At 50.7% G+C, this 26,756-nt stretch overlaps 1 protein-coding gene across 1 annotated transcript; it reads left to right on the top strand.

Moving 5' to 3' along the window:
* The first annotated feature begins 211 nt into the window (after window positions 1-211).
* Window positions 212-25,996, top strand: Adgrd2 (adhesion G protein-coupled receptor D2). The gene is given in 30 exon segments (XM_063285142.1): window positions 212-308; window positions 379-484; window positions 5,452-5,572; window positions 7,935-8,144; window positions 9,302-9,485; window positions 9,884-10,017; window positions 10,094-10,416; window positions 10,418-10,497; window positions 10,500-10,586; window positions 10,911-11,009; window positions 11,331-11,416; window positions 11,640-11,921; window positions 12,895-13,006; window positions 13,680-13,725; window positions 13,727-13,789; window positions 14,233-14,287; window positions 14,289-14,338; window positions 14,698-14,749; window positions 14,751-14,828; window positions 17,508-17,563; window positions 18,316-18,353; window positions 18,356-18,436; window positions 19,197-19,305; window positions 19,518-19,620; window positions 19,877-19,934; window positions 19,937-20,002; window positions 20,388-20,521; window positions 20,606-20,721; window positions 21,479-21,599; window positions 25,904-25,996. Coding segments are annotated over 30 exon segments (3,240 nt in total).
* The last annotated feature ends 760 nt before the right edge of the window (window positions 25,997-26,756 follow it).

The following is a 26,756-nucleotide window of genomic DNA, read 5'->3' on the forward strand; positions in this document are numbered from 1 at the left end:
AGAGGTACTTTGCCTATTTCTGGAGACACTCAGACGGAGCCCTAGCCTTAGTAGAGAAAGGGGGAAAAAAAAAAAAGCCTTGGCTAGTGGCCGGGGGCCGCCCAGTCCTCACTCCCCCACCCCTACCCCCACCCTCCCCTGGTCTCCTCACTCCCCTCCGCCTTCCTGCTGTCCAAGAAGCAGTGATGAAGTTGGAACCAGCCTCTCCGGGATGGCTTGCAGGCTTTCAGACCGGATTGGCACGCGGCCGTCGAGCAGTTGGTGGCAGGAGCCAGGGGACGGGAGAGCAGGTTTTCGCTGGAGGGGACGTGAGCTTTATTTCCCTCTTGGTTGCTGACAAGGAAGCAGCTGGCCTTCCCTGATTATTTTTACCCGGAGTCACAGCCGTAGCTGCCGAGGCTCCCCCAGCGCCCGCCGCCGCGCGCCCCTCTCAGCCGCGCGCCACCAGCGCCACCTGCCGCCACCTCGTGCAGCCGCAGAGAGGGTACCCAAGCCCTCAGACCATTGCTGGCCACTGGCCTCTGTACTCTCCTCCTCACTCCTCCCATCCCTTCTCTTTTGGTTTTGGGTCATTGTCGTTGTTGTTTGAGAGACAGACTTGCTTTGTAGCCCAGGCTGACACTGGACTTCCTACTCTACTGATTCTGGGTCACAGCCATGTCACTAGACCTGGCCACAAATATGGTTTCAGTCCAGAGGCTGACCCTAAGTATTATTTTACAGTTATCACAACACATCCACATCTGTAGAGTCCACCGTCAAAAGCTAGGTACATTGGGGTTCGAGAGGGCTCAGTGGTTACAAACCCTTGCTGCTCTTCCGGGCTTGGGTTCCCAGCACACACATCTTTTGCCTTACAGCCAGCCTGTGACACTGTTCCAAGGGATGTGATGCCCTCTTCTGACCTCCTCAGATACCTGCCCCCATGTGGCGTTCACTCACACAGACACATACGTACACATAAAAGATAAAAGTAAATGTAAGGAGGGAAAAACCTGACACGGTGTCAATACACAGGTGGAAGGAAGGGGCTTGCCTAGAACCACGCGAGATTAGGAAAAATGATATTTGAATCACAGTCTACCTGGCTCTAAATCTTGGCACCACCCATTTGTATCTGTCACAGTGCTTTTAGTGAGCGGGGACTTGCTTTCCTCGTTGGTAGGTGAGGTGGGGAGCCACTCCACAGTGCCAGGAACTCAGAGTCTACAGCATCACTGTTGCTGCTCTGTCTGCCCAGAGAGATCATCTTTGGACATGCTTCTAGTTCACAAGAGCTACTGAAACTCTGGGCATCTCACCAGAATTCAGGGTGGGGGTAGAGGGTAGGAGGAGGTGATGTTTGAGGTTATGATAACCCCCTTTATCAGGAAATCGAAGTATTTTCCCTATTTTCTACCCCCTACACACACACACACACACACACACACACACACACACACAAACCCTGTGGGTTCCATCTCAGTGGTAACATGACTACCCAAAACTGTGAGGGAGGCTGAGAAAAATCAACATTTCTCGGATAAGGAGGAGGGAAGTAACAACAGTTGCTGGGTCAGCAGCCGCAGTATCTGCCCCAACCCACGTGAAGTTGTATTTAGTTGCAATTCTATCACACAGAGGTTTAATTCTTGCTTCCTACTCTGTTCTTTTACTGTGTGGCCACTTGCAGTTGCCTTATCATGGTGTTTTGGTTTGGGGCTTTTTGAGACAAGTCTCACTGTGTAGCTCTGGCTGGTCTAGAATTCCCTTGTAGATCAGGATAGCCTCCGAGTTACGGCAATCCTCCTGTGTCTCCCTCAAAAGTGCTGGGACGATGGAGATGCATTACAATCCTCCGCACTATGTCATCTTGATAATTTCCATTTTTCTTTTCTTTTCTTTTCTTTTTTTCGGAGCTGGGGACCGAACCCAGGGCCTTGTGCTTGCTAGGCAAGCGCTCTACCACTGAGCTAAATCCCCAACCCCAATAATTTCCATTTTTAATGGCTTACTTATTTCTTCAAGTGAATATATCACAGGGTATTTATAGGGCATTTAAAGAGATACATTTTTTCAACGCACCTGTGTGTGTGTGTGTGTGTGCAAGTGCACATGTGTGTACATACAGAAGTTGGAAAGCAAACTGGAGTGTCATCGTCAAGAAAAGAACCCACTTCTTTTGAGCCGGCTCTCTCATAAATCTGCAGGTACCAGTTAGACAAGGCTAGCTGGCCAGTGACTCCCAGGGGATTTCTTTCCCTGTCTCCCCAGTACTAGGATTACAAATATATGCCCAGATATTGCTTGTTCTTGTTGTTGATTTTTTGAGGCAGGGTTTCTCTGTGTAGCCCTGTCTATCTCGGAACTCACTCTGTAGACCAGAGACTCACTGCGTGCCTGTCTCCGGTGTTAACATGGAATTAAAGGCATGCGCCATCACCATCTGGCTTGCCTGGGTGTTTCAAGTGGTCCCTAGAGAGCAAATGCAGGTCTCTGTGCTCGCAACAAATACTATACCAACTGAGAAATTCCTCCAGGCTTTGAGCCTACCATACTTTTTTAGGATTGTAGAGAATATTCTGAATACTACTTTTAGAAAATATTTTATTATTTATTCTTATCCTATGGGTATGGATATTTTATGTTTGCCTGCATGTATGTAGTATACCATGTGCATGTAATACTCTGTAAGACCAGAAGAAGGCATCAGGTCCTCTGGAACTGGAGTTGCAGATGGTTGTGAGGAACCATGTAGATTCTGGGACCTGGGTCCTTTTAGGAGCAGCAAGGGCTCTTAACCAGTGAGCATCTCTCCAGCCCCATTATCACTACTTTTCTGCACAAAGCATTCACCATTGAGTGAACTCCCCAGCATCTAAGACTGCAGCATCTTTAGTGCTACAACACTATTCCATCGATCTCCAAGAGGGCTGTGCTGTTTTACACTGTAGCGGTACCTAAGTATATTCACTGATTTCATCATTACTTTGCCAGCACAGAATTTTATGATTTTAAGAGACTTTTTTGGTTAAATTAGTATCATGAAATGATGTAAATTGCTGTGGTTTTATTCCTTTAATCAAAACTGAAGAGGAAAATTTCTCTTACAGTATTTGTTTATTATTATTATTATTATTATTATTATTATTATTATTATTATTATATTTAGCACAGGGTGGTCTAGAACTTGGTACTCTATAGATCAGGCTGTCCATGAACTCAGAGATCTGCCTCCTTCTTCCTCCTCAGGGCTGGGACTAAAGGGGTGCACTACCATACCCACCTTCCCAGTGGCATTTTTGTCCTTCCTTCCCTCCTTCCCTTCCTTCCTTCCTTCCTTCCTTCCTTCCTTCCTTCCTTCCTTCCTTCCTTCTCATGGCTAGCAATAGAACAAAGGGTATCATATACACCATGCAAATGTTCTTCCACTAAATATCACCCTGATGTCCAGCAGTTTTTACTTTTCTCTTTTTATATATACAACATACATGTCCGAAGATATGGAATGCAGAAGTCAGTGTTGTCAGGCATGTTCCTTTATGGCTTGGTTTTTTGAGACAGTGTCCCTCACTAAACTTTGACATTTCCATTTCAGCTTGGTTGGGATCCCCGCCTTTGCCCCCTGAGGACTGAGGTCCTCATACACACCAATAAGCCTAGCTTCTAGTAGATACTGTGAATCTGAGCTCAGGTCTTCATGTTGGACGTCGAGCATTCTTACCCCTGAGCCGGCTCCCCAGCCCCATGCTTGGGGTTAAACTTACTCAGTACTTGTCCTCTTTCTTTGGTGAAGTCTTTGCTCATCTTTTGAGGTGAGAGACTCATTTTTCCCAGCATGATGATGGGCCACCTCTCTGCACCCACCGCTTTTCACTGTCTCATTGGGTCTTGTGAGCTCCTGGGTGGAGGCCAGGACCCCAGGTCCCAGATGGGGGGGGTGGTCTGGGCTCATGAAGTTCATGCAGATGTTGAAAGCAGGTTCTCTGGGTCCAAGTTCCATCCCCAGAAAAGTCTTCTCATCCCCAGAAAAGCAGATTTTATGTGCTGAAGCTTGCATAGCATCCCACCCACCCCGTCAGAATACACAACTCGGTGCTCTTTGGTGAATTCGCAGTTGTTCAAACTTATCACAGTCCATTTACGAACATTCTTGTCACCACACAAAGAAACATTATGCCTAGTGTTCAGAGCCACCAGCCCAGTGAAAGTAAAAATCTCTTTAAGCTTAGAGAAAAGAGGTGCCATGGACTTGCTGTCTGCCTTCTAATACAAATAAGCATGGTTAGCTTTTCATTTGTCTCTTTGTCTCATGTATCCCAGGCTACCCTCAACACTAAGTAGTTTAGAATGACCTTAAAGTTCTGATCTTCTGTCTGCACTTCCCAAGTGCTGCAACCCCTGCTGGCCTGGTTTATGCAATGCTGGAGATGGAGTCCTGGCCTTTATGCCTGCCAGGAAAGCACTCTACCCATTAAGGTTCACCCTCAGCACAACTTAATGAAACTATGTAGTACAGGCTGGCCTTGGACTCCCTGTGTAGCTCTAGGCTAGCCCCAAACTTGTAGCAATCCTCTCATTTCAGTCCTTTAAGTACTGGGATTTCAGACCTATGTTATACCCAATTTCAAATGATCATGTATTGTGCACTTGCTGTGTGCTGGGCACCAAGATGTAGATGTCACAGATAGACCAAGAGCAAAGACTTGTCCCACTATGGAATGGCAAGGACTGGATGAAGAATGTCCTAATGTGCAGGAAAGACCATTGCATCTGCCTCCAGAAATATCCTAGAAGCAGGTGGGGACAGGCAGCACACATACACACACACACACACACACACACACACACACGGGGTGGGGGGTAATACTAAATACTTGTCAGTGGGACAGGTGTCAGGCCTTAGAGGGCCCATTAGGCAGAGTCACATCAGCCCCCACCGAAAGACACAGATCAGACCTGAGTCACAAGGTTTCCACCTGAGTCCGCTCAGCTCTGTGGATCCGAAGTGCCCATTCTGTCCAGCTCAGCCCAGGTACTGGAGCAGATGTGCGGTAGGCAAACTACTTGGTGTTTGTAGGGACCAGTAGCTCCTAAAACGGCTCAACATGGTGGGGGCATGAAGACAACCTAGAGAGGTCTTAGCTGAGATGTAGAGGACGAGGAAATATGAACCAGAAAAGACCCAGAGGTTTCTGCCTCCTCCTAGGTTCATCTTGGTCAGAAACTGAGGGAACAAAGGCAGGAGAAGGAGAGGGACAGACCTGGATGGGTCATGGTAACCATGGGAGGGTTGCAGGACTTTCTCCTGGAAGTGCTAGGGGCCACAGGAGAGTTTAAGGAAGGGAAGAAACTTGAGACAGACACTATGGACCTCATGTGCCAAGGCCAACAGGATGTGTCTAGTGTGGAAGCCAATCTCCTCAGAGAAAATCCGTGATCCTGACAATCAAAAACCTCTTCTACCCTCAGAGAAAGAGGTGACTCCGCCTCAGATGGAGAGACTGTCAAAGTCACGAGAGAGTTGGTGACGTCCAACCTCATTCCTGGTGACCTTGAGGTGAAAAGGTCCATGTGTCCTGCTGCCTTCTGGGTCAGCTGAAGGTCTGAGACTGGGCCAGGCTCAGGTCCAGAGAAGGGCCAGTGTCCTCAGGTCACCCCTGAGGTGCCCCTGGCTGTTTGTACCCTTCCCATTTCCCCCTAAACAACGGGCCTGAGATGCCTGATGACTATCAGTCCCTTCAGCCTCTGGAACCATAGCCAGAGACAATGGGCATGCCATGACCGACGCAGATTTGATGGATGACGCTCACTGGCAGCAGGGAATCACCCAGTGTCTGGGAAGAACAGACTGGGTAGATCTGCTTGCTGGACAGGGCCTGGGTCGGGGCCTATAGATCACTCCAGTGCTGCTTGGCCATCTTCAGGACTGACCCCTGCAGATGCGGTCACTGAAGGGGGAAGAGGGTTGGAAGGGAGCCTAGGCAAGGGCCCTGTGGAGAAGACAAAGTTGTATCAGGCTACAGCTTTTCTGTGTCAGTAAGAGTGAGGCCAGCATGCACATGAAAGAGACTGGTGTAACGGCATGCAGAGAAAGATCACAGCTAGGTGACAGACAGGGAGTCCACACCTTCTTTGAAGAACCTATTTTCTCTCGGGGATCAACTTGCGCATGTGTAAAATGGGCTCCTGTGTTGAGTTAGTCTGTTTTGCAGTGCTATAACAAGGCAACTGAGGCATATAAAGAAAATAAGCTCATTTTGGCTCAAGGTTATGGAGACCCAAGGTTAAGGGGCTGCATGTGGTATCGGCTTTCTTGCTGACAGTGGAGAGGAGTGCGTGGAGAGATGTCAGAGTGCCTTCCCACTCCCCACCCCCACCTTTCCTTAAAGCCACAAGGATTTAAGCCTGAGCACACCCAGCCTAATCACCTTCCCAAGTCTCCATTCCCCGATAGCAGAGCCACATTAAATGCCCATTCCCTAAATGCTACACAGTGGAAATTAAATATCAGCGCAGGAAGCCTAGGCGGACACACTGAAACCAAAGCCAAGGATAGGGAAAGGGCCCTGACAACCAGGCAGAAGAGGGTTTCTTTTCCTGCTTTTTCACTGGCTCTGGACGCTTGGGCTGGATAAGGTGAGGGAAGCCAAAAATAGGATAACCGTGTCCTACCTATACTCTGTTGGCCCCCAAACACACTGAACTCTGCCCCAGATGTTTATCTGGATATTTTTGTTTCTTTGGACTTGGGGGTGGGGGGCGGTATTTGCAATATTTGGTTTCTGAGGCAGGGTTTTCAGTGTAACAGAGTCCTGGCTGTCCTAGACTCCCTTTGTAGGACATGTTGGCGTCTTAGTCACAGAGATCCCCCTGCCTCTGCCTCCTGAGTGCTGGAATAAAAGGTATGCTACACTATACCCAGCCTGTTTGGTTTTCAGACAGGGTCTTCTGTAGCACAGGCTGACCTCAGACTCACAATGTGGCTGATGCTGGCCTTGAACTCCCAATCCTCCATCCTGCCTGTGAATCGATCCTGAAATTTACATATGTGCAGCAATGCTCAGTTCTGATTTTTTTTTTTAACTTTCAAGCCCAGAGAGAAGTTGGGAAATGAGAACCAGTGTGTCATTTGCCTCAATTTCCCTCTCTTCTAAAAGAAAGCCCAGCGTGGCACATAAATAATAACACTGGCGTGTGGAGGCTGAGGCAGGAAAACCACAGGTTTTAGGCGACCCTTGGCTACGTATGGCTGCCCATGCCTTTGATCACAGCATTCAGGGGGTGAAAGACAGGCTGATATCTGTGAGTTCAAGACCACCCTGGTCTATGTGGCCAGCCAAAGCTACAAAATGAGATCCCATCTCAAAAACAAACAAACAAAAAACAATGAGATTAAAAATAAACTAGCGCAGTTTAAAAGACATGGAGCTAGCACCCCACCTCTGTACTGTTCGGCTTACACATGCGGAAGCTGAGGATCCATGACAGGTAATAGTCGTCCAGGAGGCAGTGAGAACATGGCAGTGTGGACCCGAGGCCTTGGTGGCAGGTCATCAAGCCAGAGTTCACACCCAAGTAGGAATGTTAAGACCACTGAGGAAGGTGGGGTGGGGCCTCCAACACGCCAGCCCTCAGCCTTCCACTGTATTCTTGGCGATGCCCCGCCCCTCCTATCGCCCCGCCCTCCTATCTTCCAAGCAAATGTCTCTGGACAAAACTAACTGCCCACAGTTTGCCTGCAAAACAGAATATGCCAACTGTCCTCATGATGGGGTAGATGTTACGGGACACAGGCCGCGGGGAGCAACTCAAGCTAGCAATATGCTGAGGGCTGGTCCCCTCTGGTCTCACTAGCTTGGTCTCCTAAGGTTTTCATTATTTCAAGGACCCTTTCGCTTCCCCAAGTTCATTCTTTAATCCAAGCATCTATCACAACTCCACTCTTTCTATAGGGAGCCTTTACCTGTGCTAGTGGAAGAACTGCCACGTTCTGTGCAGCCGCTAAAGTTTCCTCCCAGACACAAGAGGGCAGGTCTCAGGGAGGAGTCACAGAGTCCCGCCCCTATCCTTCAGGAGACTGGCTAGGCTGCCTAGCAGAGAGCCCGCTCCAGAAACTGAGCTGTGGACTTGTGGACCAGTGGAGGACAGCACCAGAAAAGCTGGTGGGAACCAGGGACTGGAAAGAGGAGAGGGACCAGCAGTGAAGGGAGGCTCCCGTCCTAGGCCTCATCTGCCTAGTAGAGAGAAGACCCGTGATGGCAACAAATTTATTTGAGCAAGAGAGGTGGGCCCAAAGGGGTTGGAGGGTACAGGCAGGAACAAGGGACACAGCACCCACTGAACACTACTGTGATGCTACAATGATAATTGGACCTCAGCTCCCAGCTACTATTTCCTACCCACTTTTGTTGGGATGACACAGATAAAAACAGGTGTTACTTTAAAAGTGGCAAAATGGGCTGGAGAGATGGCTCAGTGGTTAAGAGCTCCGACTGCTCTTCCAGAGGTCCTGAGTTCAAAAATCCCAGCAACCACATGGTGGCTCACAACCATCTGTAATGGGATCTGATGCCCTCTTCTGGTGTGTCTGAAGACAGCTACAGCGCATAAATAAAATAAATCTTTTTTTAAAAAAGTGGCAAAATTACAAGAAATTGGTGATTTTCAGAGTCCCAAAATGTGCACATCTGAGTTCTCTTGAACCCAGGACTTACTCTTATATAAAGAAAGGGCATGTATCATTATTGTGAGGGGCCAGACTCCCAAGTGGCATGAGGCCAGGATAGTGTGTTGTCTAAGTCATTTGTGGATGCCAGGGCTGGGACAGAGACCCAGGAGGCAGATCCCTGTACCTTGCCAGGAGCGGCCTCCAAATCACCCATGACTACATGTATCCCCAGTTTGTACATCTGGGCAATGATAGGCTTACCACTAATGTTAGTGGGTGGGGGGCTGAGAATCTATCCCGAAGAAGGGAAAGCTGATCCAGGTAGAGGGGACAGTGTCAGCAAAAGTTTTAAAGAAATGGGGTGGGGTATGGAAATGGATGGTGCTTAAATGGGTGCATGTGGCAGTCCACAATTGTAGTGGACCAAAGCCCAGCATAGCAACATGGCTGACCCTGACTCAAACAAATACCTAAGAAAACAAACACTGGTGGTCGCATGGGGGAATGTAGGACAGACAAGGCAGAGCCTTGACTCCCAAGCTGAGAGCTCCCAGAAGACCACATGGTCCTGAGCTCCTGGGCAGTGTCCACCTCTCCCTGGAGAGTGGATTTCGGTAGCCCTTGAAACTCACCAGGGTTACTGGTTCCCAGACTGCAGAAGAGTTGTGTGAATTCACAGGACAGCGGCTGAACTGGTGGCAAGCCCAAGAGTCCTGTGACCAGAGGTTTGGTCACCTGGCACTGGGGCCCCCAGATAGGACTCTCACTTCACATCTGCCTAACTCGGTCTGGGTAGGACAAAGAGAGGACCCGCTACAAAGTCAGCCCCAGAGGCGTGAGTATGGACTCAGAATCTGATGTAAGCGGGAGTGGAAGGGTGGGCAGGTGGGGGTGAAGAGGGAGTGGGGGGTGAGGTGGGTGCGGTGGGTGAGGAGGGTGTGGTGGGTGAGGAGGGTGTGGTGGGTGAGGAGGGCGTGGGGGGTGAGGAGTGTGGTGTCTGGACCTCCAGAGATGGGGTCTCACTAAGACAAGAGTGAAGACTGAGCTGGAGTTAACAGTGTATGCCCATTCTGGAAGTGTGGGTTAACCCTGAGCAGGGGGCCTGGAACCCACATTTTTTCTTCTCCAGACTAGAGGAACCCCGGAATCCATGACAGGCTCCGCAGCTATGCCAGTGAGAGGCAGGCCCTGCGGCAGCTAGGGAAACTGAGGCTCTGCTGTATGTCCCTACAGGTGATCACACCACAGCTGCTCTGGTCTTCCAGGAGATGACTGCTGGCAGGGCCGCGCGGTTGCTGGAGGTTCTGCCTGCACTGGCGGCGCTCACGGCTTGCGCGCATGTTCAGTGGGACATGGCAGCAACGGAGGTGGCCACTCTCTTCTCCCTGGCCACACCTGCTCACGGCTTGCGCGCATGTTCAGTGGGACATGGCAGCAACGGAGGTGGCCACTCTCTTCTCCCTGGCCACACCTGCTGTCGCCAACGCTCTGCAGCTGCGCGCCTTCGCGGAGCCCAGAGGCTCCGTGCACGCAGTGCTAGTGGTGTGAGGCCACCAAGCGCCCTTCAACGCTGTCTTCCGCTCTGACAGCTGCTGGCACCACGTGTGCGCCACGTGGGAGTAGTACAGCGGGCGCTGGGCGCTGTTCACCAATAGGAGGCGATGCGCTGGGGCTCAAGGACTCAGTGTGGGCCAGCCCGTACCACCAGACGGTGTGCTTGTGCTGGGTCAGGATCAGGACTCCCTGGGTGGCGGGTTCTCAGCCCGTGACCCTCACCGACTTCCACCTGTGGGACCCGGTACTGAGCCTCCAGCAAGTGCGCAGAGCTCATGCCTGAGCGCCACCCCCGGGGGCCTGCTCTTTCAGTGGGACCCAGAGGCCCTGAACGTCACGCCCACGCTGTTGCCCACTGTGCTTCTGAGCCTTCTTTGTCCTGGTAGGACATCAGCTCCGACTGCCCAGATGCTATGTCCTTCCCCTGGCTGGCCCATTGAATCTGGCCCCGCCCCTGTCTAGCACTCTCCAGTTCAGCCCTTGCCAATTTGATCTCGACCAATTCTGGCCACTCCCTCTTCAGGCTAACAGTTCCTGCCCAGAAGCTTACTTAGTGTGGGCTTGCTCAGTGCTAGCTTCAGGGCCTCATCCCTGATCTCCACATGCCCCATGGTGTGGCGATCTTGCATGCTGTGCGCATGCGCCTTTTGGGCCTGCTTGGGTAAATAGCCAAGTTGTGCTCTTGACACTTTGCTACTCTGGCCAGTACCCTCAGAGCAGTGCCCCAGGTAGAACCCAGGACCTGGCACCAAAGGCTCTGAATTCTGCTTGTACCCACAGCCCTCTCTCTGCTGCTATCCAAAAGGTGCGCCTAGCTGTGCCAGAGCTCTGCTGAATAGTAGAGTAGTTAGGGCATTTATAATCTTCAGTTTGAGGACTCCATAGGTCTAGACAACAGGGCAGTCTGTCCAGACAGGCTTGGGGACAAATCTCAGCTGTGTGACTTTGAAAAAGTGATTTTTGCCATGCACGTTATGCCTCAGTTTCCCCATCTACTACATTGTTTAATATTTCAGATACTGCCACAGATAATGCTTTTCTCCCCAGAACAGTACTTTGAGGGTGGTCATGGAGCAGGCTGGCCCCTCCTTTGCCCAGGGTCCAACCTGGCCTCCACCTTTTGCAGAGACCTATCAGCAGCTTCAGGATTTCCAGACATGGCCGGATCAGAACATTCTCAGCAGAGTCAATGCTTTGGCCAGTGCCACTGTGGTGAGCCCATCCCTGGAGCCTGGAAAGTGTCTGGAACTGTGCCTTATTTTCCTTACCTTTCCTATCTAAAATATCTACAGGACCACCATTTGTTCCTGCTTTTGTTTTAGAACCCCTGACAGCTGGGAGCTCTTGACAAATATGATCCACTAAGAAGACCCTGGCAGTGCCTAACTGTGTTATCTGGAGAGTTCCCTCCTGTCAGTTATCCCTTTACCCACAGCTTGTCCCAAGCCCCCTGTCTGAAGCCCCCAGGATCCTGTCCTTGGACAAAGCTTCCAGCTTCCTGTGTCTCCTGGAGAGAGTCATGGCAGAGAAGCCAGGTCCCCTGGGACCTGTTACCCTGCTGGCCATGCTGCACTTCCTTAGGAGGGTGACTGCTCTCAGAGTTGAGCAGCCAGAGCTGCTGACCCAGCCCTGGGAGGAGCTTGACAGAGGATTTGTGTCTGTGGCCAGCCTGACCCTGGAGGAGCAATCAGCCAGTGTGTGGCTGGCTGTCAATGAGGTGAGGCAGGCAGGGCTGGATGGGATATGGTCTTGCAGCCCCCTTATTGTGTAACTGTGGGTGAGTCCACACCTATTTCTGAGGGCTGCATCTCTCCATCCCATCGGAGAGGCTCCTTTTGTCACTGTGAGTGGAAAGTCCACTTGAGCGCAGCACATAGTTAAGAATGGTATTAAGAGCCACTGGTGATAAGGGCCCTCCCCACAGCCAAGAATCTGCCAACTGTCTCAAGTGGGGCTTCCTCTATGTGGAGTGGTCCACCCATCATGTCCGCCTAAATACACGGGCAGGTGCTCTGGAGGACAGGAAGTTGCCCTGGAGGGAGAGGCTATTAGAAAATTCATCCTTGCAAGTTACTAGTGAACAGGATTAGGAACAGACCGGGTAGAAAAGTGAACAGGAATGGAACAACCGATGAAGCTGGTGGTATGGTACTTACCTGGACAGGTAGGGAGTTCCCCTCCCACGTGTGTGAAGTCCGCCTGTAACTACAGATCTGGGGCACTGTAGCAGATGAGGAAATCCAGGGCTGTGGACCTGTTTTCTTACCTAGAAAGTGGGATTCTCACACTTGCTTTGCTGAGGCAACAGCAAAGTAAACAGGGCGATATTCACAGCAGAAAGTGGCTAATCGCCCAGTGAATTTGCTTCTTTGTTTGTTTGAATGTGAAACCTCAACACGTATATTATGAGTTTGACTCTGAATCAGTGTGAAGAGAGAGGTGGCCCAGCCAGAGTGTTGTTGGCAAACAACAGACCAGCAGCTACGTGGCATGCTAGGAGACCTGCTGCTTGACCTGACAGAGTTGGAGAGGTCAGAGGAGGCTGAGGCAGACAGGGAGCTCAGGCCTTGATCTTGAGGCCATTGAGGGTTTGGATCCAGAACCCCAAGTGTCTGTGGCCCCCCCGGGTCAGGGCCCATGGCGTCTGAGCCTGGAGTGGGAGCAGGAGCAGAATTACAGCTTCCTCCCAGGTGGTTGGTGGGCCTGTGGCCCTGGTGATGAGTGTGCAGCGCCTGGCATCCCTGCTGAGCTCCATGCTGACCTCTGCACAACCCCGAATCGGCATCAAGCATCATCTTGCTAGTGAGCAACCATCCATTTCCACAGCTGATTTCAGCCATCCTTCCTCAGTGTGGTCCCCTAGAGGTCACTGTCTGTACTTCCCTGCCCTTCAACATTTCCTCCCTTTACCCAGGATGTATCTTCTGCCCACGATGCTCTTTCTCCCTTGATCTCCTAGCAAATTCCTCCCCTTGGAGCCCTGCTTGAGTACCAACTCCCCCCAACACGCAGGCATGCACGCACACACACGCACACACGCACTCATTCAGGAACGCTTGCAAGTTCTCTCTCGATAGGTTGACCTTTCCTTCTCAGTTACTCTAACATCTATCTTGAACATGTCCCTGCGTATAGCACTGCCTCTCCTCTTCCTGACGCCCCTGGGGTTCCAGGGCTATTTGAACAGTATCTGCCCAGAGCTGGACCCAAGTTCACATTGATTAAGTGCTTGTAGATCTGTTTGGGGACTCTCACAGTGATCTTTAGCCACAGGACCCTCCTACCCCCATAATAACACCCTTCACTCAGGAATCCAGAGAGTCATTTTACCCTGGGCTAGTGGCTCAACCTCTCTGGTCTTGAATGGTGGGCCCCAAGTCCTATAGGAGGGAAAGGACAAGTCAGCCTTGCAACCTGACACCCCAAGAGAAAGCCCTCCCTCCTGAGATCCTGCAACTGCTCCATCTGACCCCAGGCCTGGAGGTGCGAAGCCTGCACCTGAGGTCAGCGCTGGAGGGCATTCATTCCTGGCGAGCATCCAGATGGACCAGGCCACATCCGCATCCCTGCAGCTCCCCGGGAAAGGTGAGTAAGGAGAGTTGGCCAGAGCCATGCTGTGTTTCAGGATAGATGTCTGCTGTGCTCCTTAGACAGGGGCTACCATCACATGCAGAGCCTCTGTTTCTTTATGTGTGAGATGGGCTATCAGCTCTTGACTGGTAGATGGCTATCACCGTAGCTCTCACCACATACAGCATCTACTTAGTCTCCTCCAGTGAGTCCACATGATTTCCTCAGAGGTGACTAGGTGAAAAGCCCCAGCCCTGACCACTCAGGGGTTGGGAATCAGTGTACAGGACAGACGAAGGGACTTGGAACTACAGGTTGGGATGTGTGAGCCGTGGCTGGTTGGAATTCTGCATTCGTCACTTTTCTATTATGTGATCTTAGAAAAGTCCCTGTGAAATGGAAAGACCAATGCCTTCAGATGCAGCTAGTGTCTCCCACCCTCCCAGGCCTTGCTGAAGTCATGGTCATCACACCATCACCTCAAGAATCTTCCAGCATACCCTGGGGGGCAGTTGGCCTAGAGTTCCAGGCCGATAATGGCTCAAAGGATATAAGAGTGCAGAGGTGAGCAAACCCCTCCCAGTGGATTGCAGAGACCTGTCTCTCCCTCACACCCCAGGAGGCTAGGCCTCTATCTCTTCCCAGACCCCCGTCATGGTGGGCAGATCAATGTTTATCAGTGTGCTGGGTCTGCAGAACAGAACCTGGTGGAGCCCTACTCCCTTCTCCTCTGGAGTCTGGTTTTGGAGATGAGACTCTGAGAGGAAACAGGGCTTTCTAACAAGTCCCTGAGGCTGGACCTCAAAGCTCCGAGTCATGGTATAGTGGTCTCCCCTTGACTGAAATGACCCAGGGCATGCATATCTCATCCTTTCATTCCCCGTATCCACAACCACTCTTAAAAACTCCATTTGTTCCCACAGGTCTCTAAGCACCCAAGTGGGGTCAGCTCTACTCTCCTCAGAGGTGTGGGACAAACACTGCTGGGGAGCTGGACACAGCTGTGACCTTTCACCTGCAGCACCAGGCCCAAGCACTGGGTGGTGCAGCACTTGTCTGACTAACCCCTGTCCCTGCCCCCCTGCCCCATGCTTGCCAATATTAGTTTACTGGAAATATACTAAAGAGCATATTTGGGCTGGAGTGATGGCTCAGTAGTTAAAAACTGGTCTTCCTGAAGACCAAGATTCAATCCCCAGCATTTACATGGCAGCCCACAGCTGTTTGGAACTCCAGTCCCAGGGGATACAATGTCCTCTTTTGACCTCTGAGGCACTGCACATATGTGATGCACAGACACACACACACACACACACACACACACACACACACACACACATGTCCAGTCATATTCATCTCCAATGATCTCCTCCATTCTCAAGGGACTAGAGGTGGGTAATGTGCACTTTTCACAGTAGCTCCATAAATAATTTAAGCAAATTTGAGCCCTCCAATGCCCGTGATGCTCAGAAAGACTATGTGATTGGCGCTATCTTTAAGTGGCTAGATCAAAGATATATATATATATACATATATATATATGAATATATGATACATACACACACAGGCACATACAATCACACTGGCCCCCACTGTATGTAGGAGTATGCGTGCAGGTTGATATTCAAGAAGTCTTCTCCAAGTTGGACTTGAGGGGAATGGAAGCTAGCCTGGGATAGAGGTGCATCTCAGGACCAGTGCATTTGCCTAGCCATGAGGCCCTGGGTTTTGTCCCCAGGATTTAAAATAAGAACACGCAACCTCGGTGACAGAGTTAGGGCAATACTCAGAAAGCCCTGGAGAGCTGCACACTCGAGGGATGGACTGGTCACTGTGGTTGTATGAAGAGGAAGGGGATTCTCTATACACTGGCTTTTATACCATGGTATGCAATGTCCAAAGTCCTAGGTTTGTTTTTTTTTTAATCCTTGGGACATTTTAAAGAAAGCTAAGGGATCTGTTGCTCACAGGGAGTCATTGTGGATGGACGGGTGCACTCAGTATGGCTTCTGTATCAGTTAGTCTGCACATCCTCCCGAAAGTCTCAGTCAGCTTGGGTGCAGTGTACCCTCAACGCTCCTCATCCTTGAGTGGGTGGTTCTAGCCCAGAGATAGATGTTCAAATCCCCTATTCAGAACGACTTGTAAGTTACACTTTTCTAGATGCTCCCAGTTCCCTTTAGCTCACTCATGGTATCCAGGACAATGCCAGTGAACAGCTATACACTAAGGTCTGGCGTAGGGAATCGTGACCAGAAGAAGTCTCTATATGTTTAGGACCGAGGCAATATTTTTTGTTTTAATATTTTCTTTCTGTTTAAAAAAAATATTTTTGATCTGTGGGTTGTTGAGTACATGGAGGCAGAACCCAAGAATACAGAGGAAAGAGTGAGTAAATAGGCAGTTTAGTGTGCTACATAAAATGTTTTCAGTTAAGATTTTAGCTATCATTTAAATAATAGACTTTATTATTACATTTTCATGCCCGTGTATCACTGTCTGTATATCCCTTTACTCCACCCATCTATTACCTTCATTACTCTCTCCCTCCTGTGTCCTCCTTTCTCCTGCATATATGGGGATGTTTGTGTGTGTGTGTGTGTGTGTGTGTGTGTGTGTGTGTGTGTGTGTGTGTTCTGTGTGTATATATGGTGCGTCCCAGAAGAGGGCATCAGATCCCATTACAGATGGTTGTGAGCCACCATGTGGTTGCTGGGAACTGAACTCAGGACCTCTGGAAGAGCAGTCAGTGCTCTTAACCGCTGAGCCATCTCTCCAGGCTCCATTGTTTGTTTTCTTGATGATGCAGTGGGTGAGAGGAATCTCGAAGCTGTTTTGATTCGCAGTTCCCTGGTGACTAAGGATGTTGAACATTTTATCATATATTTATCAGCCATTTGCTGATAAATCAGCCCTTTGAGACCATTTATAGATTGAATCATTTGTTTGGAGGAGGGTGGTGTTTAATTTTTAGAGGTCTTTATAGATTCTAAATATTAATTTCTGGTCATATGTATAAGTACATATTTTCCCATTCTGAAGCCTGTCTCTTCACTTGACTGTCTCCTCCTTTTGTGCAGAAGCTTTTTAACTCCACACAATCCTATTTGTCAATTCTTATTTTATTTTAATTGAGACGAGGTCTCACTGTATAGTCCTGGCTGACCTGGAACTTGCTATGTAAACAAGGCAGGCATCAAATTTACAGAGTTCCAACTACCTCTGCCTCTAGAGAGCTGGGATTAAAGGCATGCACCACCATATCCAGCCCCCATTCAAAGCTTCATGTGTTATATAAGATTTACACTTTATATTTATTCATGTATATGTGCACATGCATGTACATACATGCACATGAGCCATAGTGTGTGTGTGTGTGTGTGTGTGTGTGTGTCCGTGTGTGTCAGAGAACAACTTGCAGAATTAGTTCTCTCCTACAAGGTGTGCCCCAGAGAGTGAACTCAGTCACCAGTAGCAAGTACCTTCACCAGCTGAACAAAGTGAGAATTAGGGGATCTAGTTTCATTTTTCTACAAATGGATATCAAGATTTCTCAGCACTGCCTGTAGAAAAGACCGTCTTCTCTACAATTCATGTTTGTGGTAGTTTTGTTGAGAATCACACTCATACACACACACACACACACACACACACACACACACTCATAAGCACACCTGCCCCATGTCCCCATACACACTCATACACCTCCTCTTTCCTCATGGCCTACCCCTAGGTTTTTCCTCAGAAGATTCTAGAGCCTGTCTGTGCTTTTTGGGACTTCAGTGTCAGGTAAGTTTCCACATTTATCTATTTGTGTCTTTGCGTGTGTATGGGAGTCAGGGGACAACTCACAAGAGTCACTTCTTTCTATCATTAAACTCAGGGGATTAAACTCAGACTGTGAGGTTTGCCCGGCAGCAAGGGCCTTTGCCTGTTAAACCATCTTACCCAACTCTAAATTGGACAATTTAAAAAATTATGTCCCCTCTGGTTGCAGAGGAACTAGGGCTTGGAGGTGTTTGGGGTCCCCCAAAAAACTGTTTTTCAGGGTAACTCCAGACCCCATATGGCTCCAGGAGAAGCTGGACAAGGAGGATGTGTTACCCCCAGGATATTGAGCTTCACCCTAGGATGCTTATGAAGGAGGCAGCACTGACACTGGGAGGTGCCCTGAAGGAGACTCAACTATCCAATGGCTGCTAAGAGGGCTTCCTGGGAGGCTGTGGCCCTGAGCATTGTCAGAGTCTCCTCCTGGGTCTTCGGCAGAATGAATGACATCACCCACAAATGTTTAGCAACCAGTACAGGCAAAAGAAATGGAGGCCATCACTTCTGGCCTCCTCCGGTCTTACCATCACTGAGAAAATTAAGCACATTTGTCAGATGGGAAACTGGGGCCCAGAGGGTTAGGTACTGGCCAAGGAAATATCAGCAAAGCAGCCCTCAGGTTTCAGGTTTCAGGAAGAAGGACCTCTGTCTGCCTTGTCTTCCCCCGTGTCCACCACATCTCAAGAGCCCTTCTGCTCCCTCCTAACCCCAAGCTCAGATGCAGGGGGCTCCTGGGCCACCACGGGCTGCTTAGGGCTCCTGTACACCCAGACTCGACCACCTGCCCCTGCAACCACAGCACCAGCCTCGCCATCCTGCTGCAGGTGTATGAAGGGAGACATAGGGCAGCCGCGTCTGCAGAGGGAGATTCTGCATGAGGCCAATTCATCCTGACGCCTTGCACTGGATGCCTGGAGGGTGGGTCAGAGACCATGGCCCAACTGGACGTGGGGCTTGGAGAGGACCCAGGTGGGGAAATGGTGAGGTGTCAGGCAGGACTGTGTGGAGCTATTAGGTCTAGGACTGGGTGGGCTTCAGGAGGGTGTCCTGATGGCTGTGAAGAACCTGTAGATAAATCATGAACCCAAGTGGGTTTGAGATGAAGAGGAGACTCCATGAGACTAAGAGAAGGGCTCCATGGAGATAGAAAGGAACCCGGTAGTCATTTGCTAAAATGTCAAGTTAGACAGAGCTGCTGCCTTAGAAAGACTCTGGGTCTGGAAGAGTCCCCAGGAAAGCTTACACATTTATTTCCTGTAAATGTCACATATAACCCATCAGCGGCTTCATCGTCAGTAGCAGCCTGTGCTCCTTCTGAGTGCTGCCTACCTCCCAGGACCATCCCCAAGGACTTGTCAGTCAACTCCAATTCAGGACTCTGTTGAGTCAGTAGAAGTTTGTCAAGAAAGGCAGCTTCTAGGGAGATCCAGCAAGAGAGAGATACATTCGTTTACTAAGCACCTACTGTGTGCGGGCCTAATCCCCGGTGGTTAGTACTACTGCCATCCTTGATTCCCTAGGTAGACTTGAAGCCAGCAGGCAGGGCGAGTCTTGTGCAAATCAGAATGAGGATGGGCTCCTCACTGTCCTTCCCTGCAGGGAGGTCCTGGAGAGGAGTCGCTGCTGAGGACTCTGTCATTCGTGGGCTGTGGCGTGTCCCTCTGTGCCCTTGCTACCACCTTCTTGCTCTTCGTGGCGGCTGGGTGAGGAAGTGTCCCACACTAGGGCTTGTTTCCTCTTAGATTCCACAGCCATCCCCACGAGACTTTGGTCTGGGGCATCCCTTACAGTGAACTAGGCCCCTTGCTACCTACAGGAGCCCAGCCGTCCAGAACCCCCTACACCCCAAGGTCTGACTGAAAGTGTGTGGGGCTGGTGGGGCTGTCATCATCAGCCAACCCTTCTGCCTATACAGGGCTCCCACTTCCAAGCGGACCACGATCCACAAGAATCTTATTCTTTCCCTGGCCTCTGCTGAGGGCTTCCTCATGACCAGTGAGTGGGTGAAGACCAACAAGGTAGGCAACCAGCTAGTGACTTGTAAGCTCTGGGACCAGGAAAGCCTGAAAATCCTTTTGAGGTCTCCTCCCCTGTTACCTGCTAGTGGCTTCCTTGCCCTAGTGGAGAGTGAATCCCAGAGAAAGATCCAAATGATACAAATGACGGAGCCCTTCTCCCTGACTCTTCTTTGGATGAGCATGCCAAGCCTTACCTTAGGATTGGGGTAAGTTGTGCCCAAAGCTGAGCTCGATAATGACCTCCATCCTCCCCCAGGTGACCTGTGTGGCTGTCACAGCAGCCATGCATCTTCTCTTTCTGGTTGCCTTCTCCTGGAGCAAGGTGTAGCTGTGAGCATGCACCCAGGCCCCAGGATGAGGCTGTACTGTGCTGCATGCTGGGGTGAGGACCCCTGATCCCCACTCTTATTCTTTCCATTGCTGCCCAATACTGCCCCATACCAGTACCACCCAGACCCATCCTTGGGCCCATTAGCACCATTCAGCATCCAACAGTCCCTAATACCCAGTACCCAGTACCATTGAACACCCAGCACTCAATACTGCCCTATACCTGTTTCACTCGGTACCACCTGAAACTTGTCTCTCATGTGGGCTCAGTTTTTCCAGTTGCATCAGACGCTAGCTGTACCCAGTCTGTTTTTAAGTCCTCTCCACTCAGTGGCCTCAGTCTCCACCTCTTAGCTTGGCCCAGGGGATAGTTGTGGGCTGGACCTTGGACAGCAACGAGTGTTGGCATGGCCTGAGTCTATTTCTTCCTTCCCTAGGCATTCCTGTGGTCATCGTGGCCATCACTCTAGCATTGCACACTCATGACTACGTGACTTCTGGACACTGCTGGCTCAGTGTTTGCACTGATGCCATCTGGGCCTTTGTGGGGCCCGTCCTGTTGGTGCTGACTGTGAGCTGGGAGGTGTGGGTGCCACAAGGGAGGGGCATGTCAGGAAGAGGTGATTCCTCTTGCTCACTGGCACCCAACCTCCAGGCCAATACCTACATCCTGGTCCGTGTGGTTACGGTCATTGTATCCAGCACCCGCCGCCATGCACGAATGCTGAGCCTTCAGCCTGACCTACATCAGAAGATCAGGTTTTAGATGTGGTGAGGCTCAGCTAGGGGGTAGGATGAGATGGGGGAGGTGTGCAGGACCAGCTGGCACCTCCCATGAGCCTGGTTTAGTGTGAGCATGTGAGTCTGTGTTGGCCAAGTGTGAGCCTGTGTTAAGTCATGAGTACCTGTGTGGCTTTACTTACATGGTTGGGCTTGTCATGTTGTATGAGACACTATGGATACCACCCACTGTCCTGGGGCCTCACTGTCTGCAGAAGGTAGTGAGAGTCTGCTTGAGACAAGACAGGAGGAATCCTAAAGTCAGGCCATCCCCGGTTCAGGATTGGAGTAAGGATTCAGGCCTCCAGCTCTACCAAGGACCCTTTCTACTCCCCAGCACCATGACCACTGGAGCACAATGGGGTGCCCTTCTTCCTACAGCCCAGCCTCTTCTGTAGCCTTCCTCACTTGACCAGTCCCTGCTGCAGCAGAACAACTCAAACCAGCAAGTGCTCGAGAAGACAGGGAGGCCAGGCCACCACAGAGGGCTGCAGACGCTTCATGACTCACGTTCTCATTCCCTGCCCAGTTCTGGGCAGCTGCCTCCCTTTTGCAAGACTTGGGAATGAATGAAATCTTATCTCCCCGTCCTGCCACCCCTACTAAGAAGAAATCAAGGTCCACCCAAAGAAGCTTTCTCCCAATCTACAGTTGCAGGCCCCCCTCCATGTACTTCCTGGGTACCGCATCACCCATCAGAAACTAGGGGGTCACACTGGCCCCTCATCTCTGCCTCCTTTCCCCACAGGGCCATGGTGAAACCTGTGCTGGCCCTGCTACCTGTCCTGGGCCTGACCTGGCTGTTGGGCCTCCTGGTACACATTAGCCCAACCTGGGCCTACGCTGCTGTTCTTCTCAATTCCTTCCAGGTATTTCTAGGCCCTGACCCCACATGGGATGGGGGCTCTGGAACATTGGAACTCAGAGAGGGCTTGTGGTTTGCCAAGACTAAGAGCCTACATCAAGAGGGCATTCAACAGCAACATGTGGCATTCTTCAAAAAGAGGGGATAAAGGAGACGTGGCAAATGGTGGCCTTATGTCCACAAGTGGGACACGATGGAGGACTTTTGGCTCACTGGACAGTTGAGGAAGGCTCTCCAGTCCTGCTGGGGCGGGGCACAGAGGTGTAACCAGTAGAACACCCTAGGCTCCCCATCTCCCTCCCCCGACCTGTGGCTTCTTTTGTTTCTGAACTGTCTCTGATTCTTTCTGTCTCTCAGGCTTACCAAGGGGATGGTCAAGGTCACAGTGTCTGGGCCAATTCAAGGATCACCAAGAGGCCAGTGAGGGCACACAGGGAACTTGCGCCCTCTCCTTAGGTGTCTCTAGCTTACTGTGGGGTTGGCTCAAGCCACCCTATCTGGGATAACAAAGGGTTAGGAAAGGGTTCAGTGAGGGAACTGATACTGAAGTCACACAATGAAGCCATCCATCACAGCTTGGTGACAGAGAAGTATCCAAGCACCTGAATGAATGTTCCTGTCTACAGGATTTACAGACCTCTTGGGGACCCAGACAGGTACAGATGTGCCAGCCTCAGACTAGGTGGCAAGACATTAAGGGCCCTAAGGAGTGGTCCCTGTCACTGCTCTCCTAACCCTTGCAGGACTGACCTCTGTCCATGCCAGTTTTCCCCACACCACTCCCTCTCAGGGACAAAAAAGAAGAACAAAAAGGCTGAACAAAGTCATGCTTCCCAAATCAAGGGCAAACTCTGTCTAGGCCCCTGCGGACTCAGAGCAGTTAGCCTCCCTCAGAGAGGAGGGTTGTATCATCAGTAAGACATGCTTACTGACAGGAAAACAGGCCTTGTGCAGTTGCTTTCCTGAGGCCTCAAAGCAGGAAGAAGTAAGATGGGCCCTATATTCAGTGTCTGAATTCTTCGTTCTTGGGGGTAGTCAGCTTTGACTACAGGGAAATCCTGGCACAATCCTCAGGAGGGGACCCTGACTACTACTCTTCAACTCATGTCACAACCCATGGTTACCTACCATGATGTGAGGTGCTAGGATACAACAAAGAAAAGTCAGGTTGAAGATGACATTCAGGAAGTAGAAGCCAACCATGATCCAGATAAAGAGCGGCACAGTCGTGAGCAGGCAAGGCAAGGATGGAAGAAGTCCTGGTCCAAGGTGTCTTTACCCCTGGACCTGGGAGACTTGTCTAGTCTCTGCTAAATTAGCATAGAGATGTGTACATCTCTGTGTGTGTGGTGTGTGTGTGTGTGTGTGTGTGTGTGTGTGTGTGTGTGTGGCAGAGGAGGGAGGAACTTAGTAGTTGAAGTACTTGCTGTAAGGACAAGGACCTGGATTGGATCCCTAGGGCATTAAAGAAGTTGGGCACTGCAATGTAGACCCCAGCCCTAGGGAGGTAGAGGTAAGAGGATTCCTGGACCTTACTCGCCAGCCAGACTAGCTGAACGAGTGAGTTGCAAGTCCAGTGAGAGACCCTGTCTCAAAAGACAAAGTGGATAGCAGTTGAGGTTGAGACCTAACATCGACTCGTAACCACCACACGCGTGCATATACATGTACTCACACACTTGCAGAAATATATGTACACCCCCACACAGATGTGCACACAGGCTGGGAGCAAGAAGATAGGGGTTCACTGTAGAAGAGGGCCTCACCAACCCCTGGCAATGATAAAGAGTAAGCATGGACTCTAGTACCCTCTTGGCCTAAGCAACGGCGCCCTGGGTGCTGGGTCCTTTCCTGACATAACTCCAAGTCCCCAGTACTCAGAGGCTCTATCCCAGCTCTCCCTGTGTGTCTGAGTGACCCTGGTGAGGTTTCTCTAGCTCAAAACAGGACACTGAAGGTGAAACAAGCTTGTTGTCATGGTGATTACTTCAGCTTGCTGACAGTACCCCCTCCACGATCAGGAATGCTCTTCAGCCCTGCTGGGGGGGGGGCGGCCCTCAGAGGAGCAACCAGTAGAACACCCTAGGCTCCCCATCTCCCTCTCCCCCCACCTGTGGCTTCTTTTGTTTCTGAACTTTCTCCGATTCTATCTGTCTCTCAGGCTGTCACTGTCTTCTCTGTTGATTTTTGTTTCCCTGACATTGCCCCGGGGCTCTTCTCCATCTTCTAAGCTCTCTCCTGTCCCAGTCTGGGGCCTGCTCCTGGTTCCTATGGGTGTGGTGCTGTCAGGCAGGTCCCTGATTCATTCTAGGCTGTGTCCTTGGAGCCTGGATGCCTTGTGACCATGTCCAAGCCTGGCCTTTTTCTCCTCTCCTTTCCTTCACGTCTCCTGTATCTGTGTCTCTCTTCCTCCACTCCACCCAAAGCCCCGGCTTTCTGTCTCGGGCATAAATTAGGCAGGACTTACCCCAGCACTGCGATGAGGCCCAGAGAGACCAGAATGAATCCAGCCTCCTTTGTTATTCAGGAATGATCTTGTTTTCTTCCGACCCACACTATGTCTGGCTTTGTGGAAGGAAAGCAATGCCAGCTTCTGTAGCCAGCTGTAGCTCACGTCTACCTTGGGGGAACCTGTCTAATGGGGATTCGAGTCCTCTGTACCCCAAGAAATCTTCTGGCGATCCAACTGAGATAACCTTTACATAGGGTTGAACACAATCCCCAATGCACATTAAAGCTCTGTGAATGGGGACTCCTTCGTTCATTCATTCATTCATTCATTCGTTCATTCATTAGTTCGTTCATACTTTACGGATCTTCCCCTCTCCCCCCAGGCCAATTGCTTGGCTGGTTCACATCCCAAAGAACATAGTGCATGGGACCAAAGTGCCCACCTCATTCTACCTAACTACCTACAGTATGGCACCACAGAGGCTGAGAGGGCAAAGGACAGTCAAGGCAGTATGGGAATAGAAAGAAGTCTTATGTAGAAGGACTGGTTCTCAGTTAAGGTGTGAAAGCCATATGTAGAGGGGGGGTTGTTGTGGGACCCAGGGGAATGAGTGACATGAGGAGGGCTGGTAAGAAATGGGTCAGGAGGGGACATGGGCCCAGACTGTTCTGACTCTAAAGATGCTATAAGGAACCGCAGTATTATTGTAGGGAGTGTGAGCCACAGATGATGTCATGCACGGGGTGGTAGAGTCCAGAGAGATACTTCTGTTTGCTGGTGTTGAGATGAAAAGGAAATACAGGGAGAAGGCCATGCAGAGGCTGCAGAAGAGACAGGCTGGCTCTGGGTATAGTCACCTGTATTAGGAGTCAAAGAATGTGCTGTCAACTCAGTCATTCCTGGGAACCAGAGGCCTGAAGGCTGGAAGACCTAGGAGTCCAACGCCCTCTGCTTCTGGCCTCATGCTTGAGCAGGTCGCTGCCTTTTATGTTGTCACATGGTGTCTGAGTAAGTCTCTAGATCTAGGTCAACACTGTCTCTGGACTCTCTGTCCATCAAATGGGGATACATGAGACCCAAATATGGTGGTGCTTTGTGAGTGTCAAAGTCCTGCTGGTCCCTACACCTGTGGAGAGGAGTCAGGCGTGCCCTAGCCCTGAATGCTGAGCCCTTCACACCTAGTCTCTGAAGGAAATAAGAGACTAGGCCCCTCTCCCAAGGCATATGGCAAAGAACTTGGCTTTGGTTCTTCAAGAAGGCGTCCCCTCCATCCCTGTGGGGCTGCAGTAGGAGTGAGTGGACTGTAGACTAAAGGACTAGAAAGAGGGCAGGGCAGGCTTTGAGTCCTCTGCCTCTCCATGTCCCTCGGTGTCTCTACTGTGGTCCTGGGCTCTTTTTTTTTTTTTTTAAAGATTTATTCATTTATTATATATAAGTACACTGTAGCTGTCTTCAGATACACCAGAAGAGGGCATCGGATCTCTTTACAGATGGTTGTGAGCCACCATGTGGTTGCTGGGATTTGAACTCAGGACCTCTGGAAGAGCAGCCAGTGCTCTTAACCACTGAGCCATCTCTCCAGCCCGGTCCTGGGCTCTTGATCCAAGTAAAGTGGGAGGCCAGGCCACAGAGCAGGTACCATTCCTTCTTAATGATCTGAGGCCTGTCCACAGGGCCCATACATCTTCCTTGTCTACGCTGCTTACAATGGAGAGGTGAGTATCGTGAGCAGACTGTGGGGGAAAAATCAAGGGAGGGTGGACTCAGGTCCCTAGCCCTGCTTCTCACAGATTCAAGGATGAATCCACCGGTAGGGCTCCAGGGCAGGAAAAGGCTTGATCTGTGCTATCCTGCAGGTGCAGAATGCGTTACAGAGGATGACAGAGAAGAAGGCAGCTGAGGTGCTCAGGGCAGAGCAGGTGCACCTGGCCAAGGGAGAGAGGCCCTGAGGCCCAATGGGCAGGACCAAGCACACCACCTCTCCTTACAGACACTCTCTGGCCCTTCTGACCTACAGGCTTCATGCCCCTGGGCCATGGCCCAGGAGAACCCCCCAGCCTGGACCCCTCTGAGAAGATCTGTTGCTCTCAGAGGTACAATCTATCTTTGTGCCTAGTGTTTTCTGCTGCCTTGATTTCTCCATTGATCAACCAGAGTTGGGAGAACAATGGCAGACTCTATAAGCTCCTAGAAAGACAAAGAAATCAAGGCCTTGGGTGTCCAGCCAGAGGTGGGGTTTACCCAGAACTCCTGTCCAGGATTCTTAGCTGGTGGGGGGCGAAGTGGGCGGTGCGACTGGGCCCCTGACACGAGAACTGGGTTTAAGTACTTGGGCCTCACTTTCCTCACCACTAATCTGAGAGTAAAGTTCTGAGTAGATTTTTAGGGTGTCTGATAGTGGAGGCCCAATGTCTTACCTGTACACAGTTCATCGAATATTTCCCCCTCTTAGAGACCCATGGACCCAGGATCCCCCTAACCTTCTCTTCCATTACAGAACCCAGGAGACCGGTAAGGACAAAGGACCAGCTAGTGTCAAGGTAGGAACGAAGTTCACCTGCACAGATGGGGCAACTGAGGCATAGCTATAGTCATAGATGTGTGATCCACAGACCAAGGTTTGTGGCAGCCTTCAGTGTTCAGCTTCCGGTCTGCTAAAAGGGGCCGAGCGCCCCCTGCAGGCAGATCAGGGGCTCAGGACTAGGCAAG

The sequence above is a fragment of the Rattus norvegicus genome, chromosome 3 (genome assembly GCF_036323735.1).
Source record: "Rattus norvegicus strain BN/NHsdMcwi chromosome 3, GRCr8, whole genome shotgun sequence".
In the NCBI taxonomy this organism is placed as follows: Eukaryota; Metazoa; Chordata; class Mammalia; order Rodentia; family Muridae; genus Rattus; species Rattus norvegicus.